Genomic DNA, 2,605 nt, shown 5'->3' with positions numbered 1-2,605 from the left:
GGCGTATGGACATTTCGTCCGTCATTAAACAACCGTACAGTTGCTTTGTAGTCTGATCCACCTTCTTTTTTAAAATAGCTTCATTGGTAAAACCTGGCGAACAATCTATGCTCCCGTATCAAGCTCGAATTGTTGATGGAGCCGGCAAATTGTTCTTAAAAATGTGTCTTATATACCTGTATGCTTTCGAGCTATAAAAATTAACTGTTAAGGCGAAGGTACGAAGTTCCTGCGAATATTGTCTATTGATTTTTCTTTTCTGCAGTTCTGCTAATATCTTGTCTTCCTGTGTTGTTGCCTAAGTGAATATTATAAACAGAAAAGCGTTATAAACAGGAAAGATATAACCAGTGGACAGTGTTTTATTAATACAATTTCCTTTATTAATTAAGCACTATACACAATTACTGACATACATATGTCTTCAAAATTATCTGATTATTATATACAGTATAATATACAGATATACAGTAATAACTAATTCGATTATTATATCTTAAAATTCGTTATTTACTCTTTTTTATTATTATTATTACACTATTTCNCAGCAAACACAAAGTAACAGTTACTTAACATTAATGTTATAATTTCCTACTCAACAATGTAACTGCTACGTACAAGATATGTTACATTGCAGTTATATCGTTGAGTGGGAAATTATAACATTAATGTTACGTTACTGTTACTTTGTGTTTGCTGNGTTGTTTATACCTCTATAATTTCCGAAGCATTTTCTGAAAGATCACATTTTTGTCGCAATTCACGTAACAGTTTTACCAAGTTTACTATTTTCTTTGTATGACGCAATTTTTTAAGCATTAATGTTTTTATCTTTTTGTCTTTTGCTTTACAAACCGATTGTAATAATCGAATGCATTGACTTTTACTTGCTGAGGTCATTTGATCTATAAGCTCATCTTTAATATCTCCAGGATATCTATAAATTCTTTTTCGAGTGCTCAATACATTACATGATAAAAATGTACTGCTTTCTGTCTCTGCTTGCTTTTCAGTTATTGAACTGCAAACAAAATAGTTATTCATTTCAAGGTCCACGTACGAACAAATAGTAAGAAGAACGATAAGAGAAGTATATTGAAGTTATACAGTTTTATTTTAATGAATTCTTTTACCTTGTCTGTGAATCATTCATAGACTCGGAATGCATTGATGCTTCGTCGACTGCAATCGATTGGCCAGCAATCATCTCTGTGTTTAATAGTTGACCATTTGATTCTGCAGTCATACAATGTTCCACTTTGCGATGCTTCGTCAACTGTGGAATGCAATGATCAATAACATTTGCATTTGACAAGTCCTCACTCAAAGCTGATAACTGCATCAAGCTGTTTGGAATTGTACATGTTTATTAATAAATGTAACATATTTACAAATTATCACTACTTACAAATAATTAAGCTACATTAAACTTTCTATTTTTCTGTTCCACATTATAACGTTGCAATGAAGCTTCTCAACACTTACATATTGGTTAATACAAGCTCGCGCGGACATAAGTTAGTATAAATTATATTAACAAGAATTAAATTACCTCTGATTTTGAGCACGTGGAAAAATAGACGGCACCGCATTTGGTTTCAATCGTACTTGCGAATAACCAATGCTTTCGACGCAATCACTTGTGAAGTGCAATATGCAAATACGGCTATATTTCGGTATATTTCGTACGCTTTCTTGTCTGTTCTGGGTGGCTATTGCTTCGATCCACTTCTCTCTCAGAACTGGATTACTGGGAAATCTAGTTGCAATACAAGTATCAAGAGGCACGGTAGTGCCTCGCGCCAAGTTCACGCGCAACGAAGTGGCGCTCGGACTGCGCGAGCACACTGTGCCTTATATACGCGAAAATGAGAAATTTTAGTGGAGGGGAGATATTTAAACAGCAATGTTTTAATAACGACTGAATCAATCGACTTCTTTTTGGACTCGTTTGATTCGCGTTAAAAAAATGAAGAAAAAAGTATTCTTGCGTTTTTTCGGTTTGTGGTTTCTGAACGGAGATAATAAGAGATAACTAAAATGTGTGTGTGATTTTATTTCGTTCAGAATTCGTCGTCCCAAATTTTGTGCATCTCGTATGCTTGCTACGAGATGGCGTACATATACGAGGGCGTTGAAAGAAGAAAAAGATAGAAGGCAAAAAGTATGAGTTGGAGAGAGAAAGATATAATAATACTTCGCGTCATAAAACCTACGTTAATTCGGTGTTTGGAAAGTTTCCGAAAACGCGGTTTTACAATAAAGCTTATGAATGATGAATATACGCATTTGACTTATTTTAATATTCTACATTTAACGATATATAGTCCCTTTCGCAAATCGCGGATATCTCGAGAACCAGAAAAGATAGCTTAAAACTAATTTTGCAGGTACCTTCAATCGGCTACTCTGCGATTTATGATAAAGAGTGAAAGTTAACAAACTGAATATTTCGAGAAGGTACAAGGTAGAGCAAAATAATTTTCGGATCTCGTTTTGTATTAGTTAGATGCAAAATACCACGTAATAAAAGTTTAATAATTTTTATTATTTAAACATTTGATTGTTAAAAACAAAACCTAGAATGTTCAAACCGGGCTGGTAT

At 33.7% G+C, this 2,605-nt stretch overlaps 1 protein-coding gene across 1 annotated transcript in view; it reads right to left on the bottom strand.

Annotated features, from left to right (window-relative positions):
• Window positions 1–371: 371 nt before the first annotated feature.
• The window catches only part of LOC109861196, an 8,163-nt gene continuing 5,929 nt past the window's right edge, over window positions 372–2,605 (bottom strand). The window contains exons 3-5 of the mRNA XM_020440743.1: window positions 1,553–1,759; window positions 1,134–1,346; window positions 372–1,021 (exon numbers count right to left, since the gene is read on the bottom strand). Coding sequence (XP_020296332.1) covers window positions 706–1,021; window positions 1,134–1,342 — 525 coding nt within the window. The 5' untranslated portion in view covers window positions 1,343–1,346; window positions 1,553–1,759 and the 3' untranslated portion in view covers window positions 372–705. The remainder of the gene's footprint in view (window positions 1,022–1,133; window positions 1,347–1,552; window positions 1,760–2,605) is intronic.

The sequence above is a fragment of the Pseudomyrmex gracilis genome, unplaced genomic scaffold (genome assembly GCF_002006095.1).
Source record: "Pseudomyrmex gracilis isolate BER0280 unplaced genomic scaffold, ASM200609v1 scaffold_630, whole genome shotgun sequence".
Lineage (NCBI taxonomy): Eukaryota > Metazoa > Arthropoda > Insecta > Hymenoptera > Formicidae > Pseudomyrmex > Pseudomyrmex gracilis.
The sequence above is the reverse complement of the archived record's forward strand: the minus strand, read 5'-3'. Positions and strand labels throughout refer to the sequence as shown.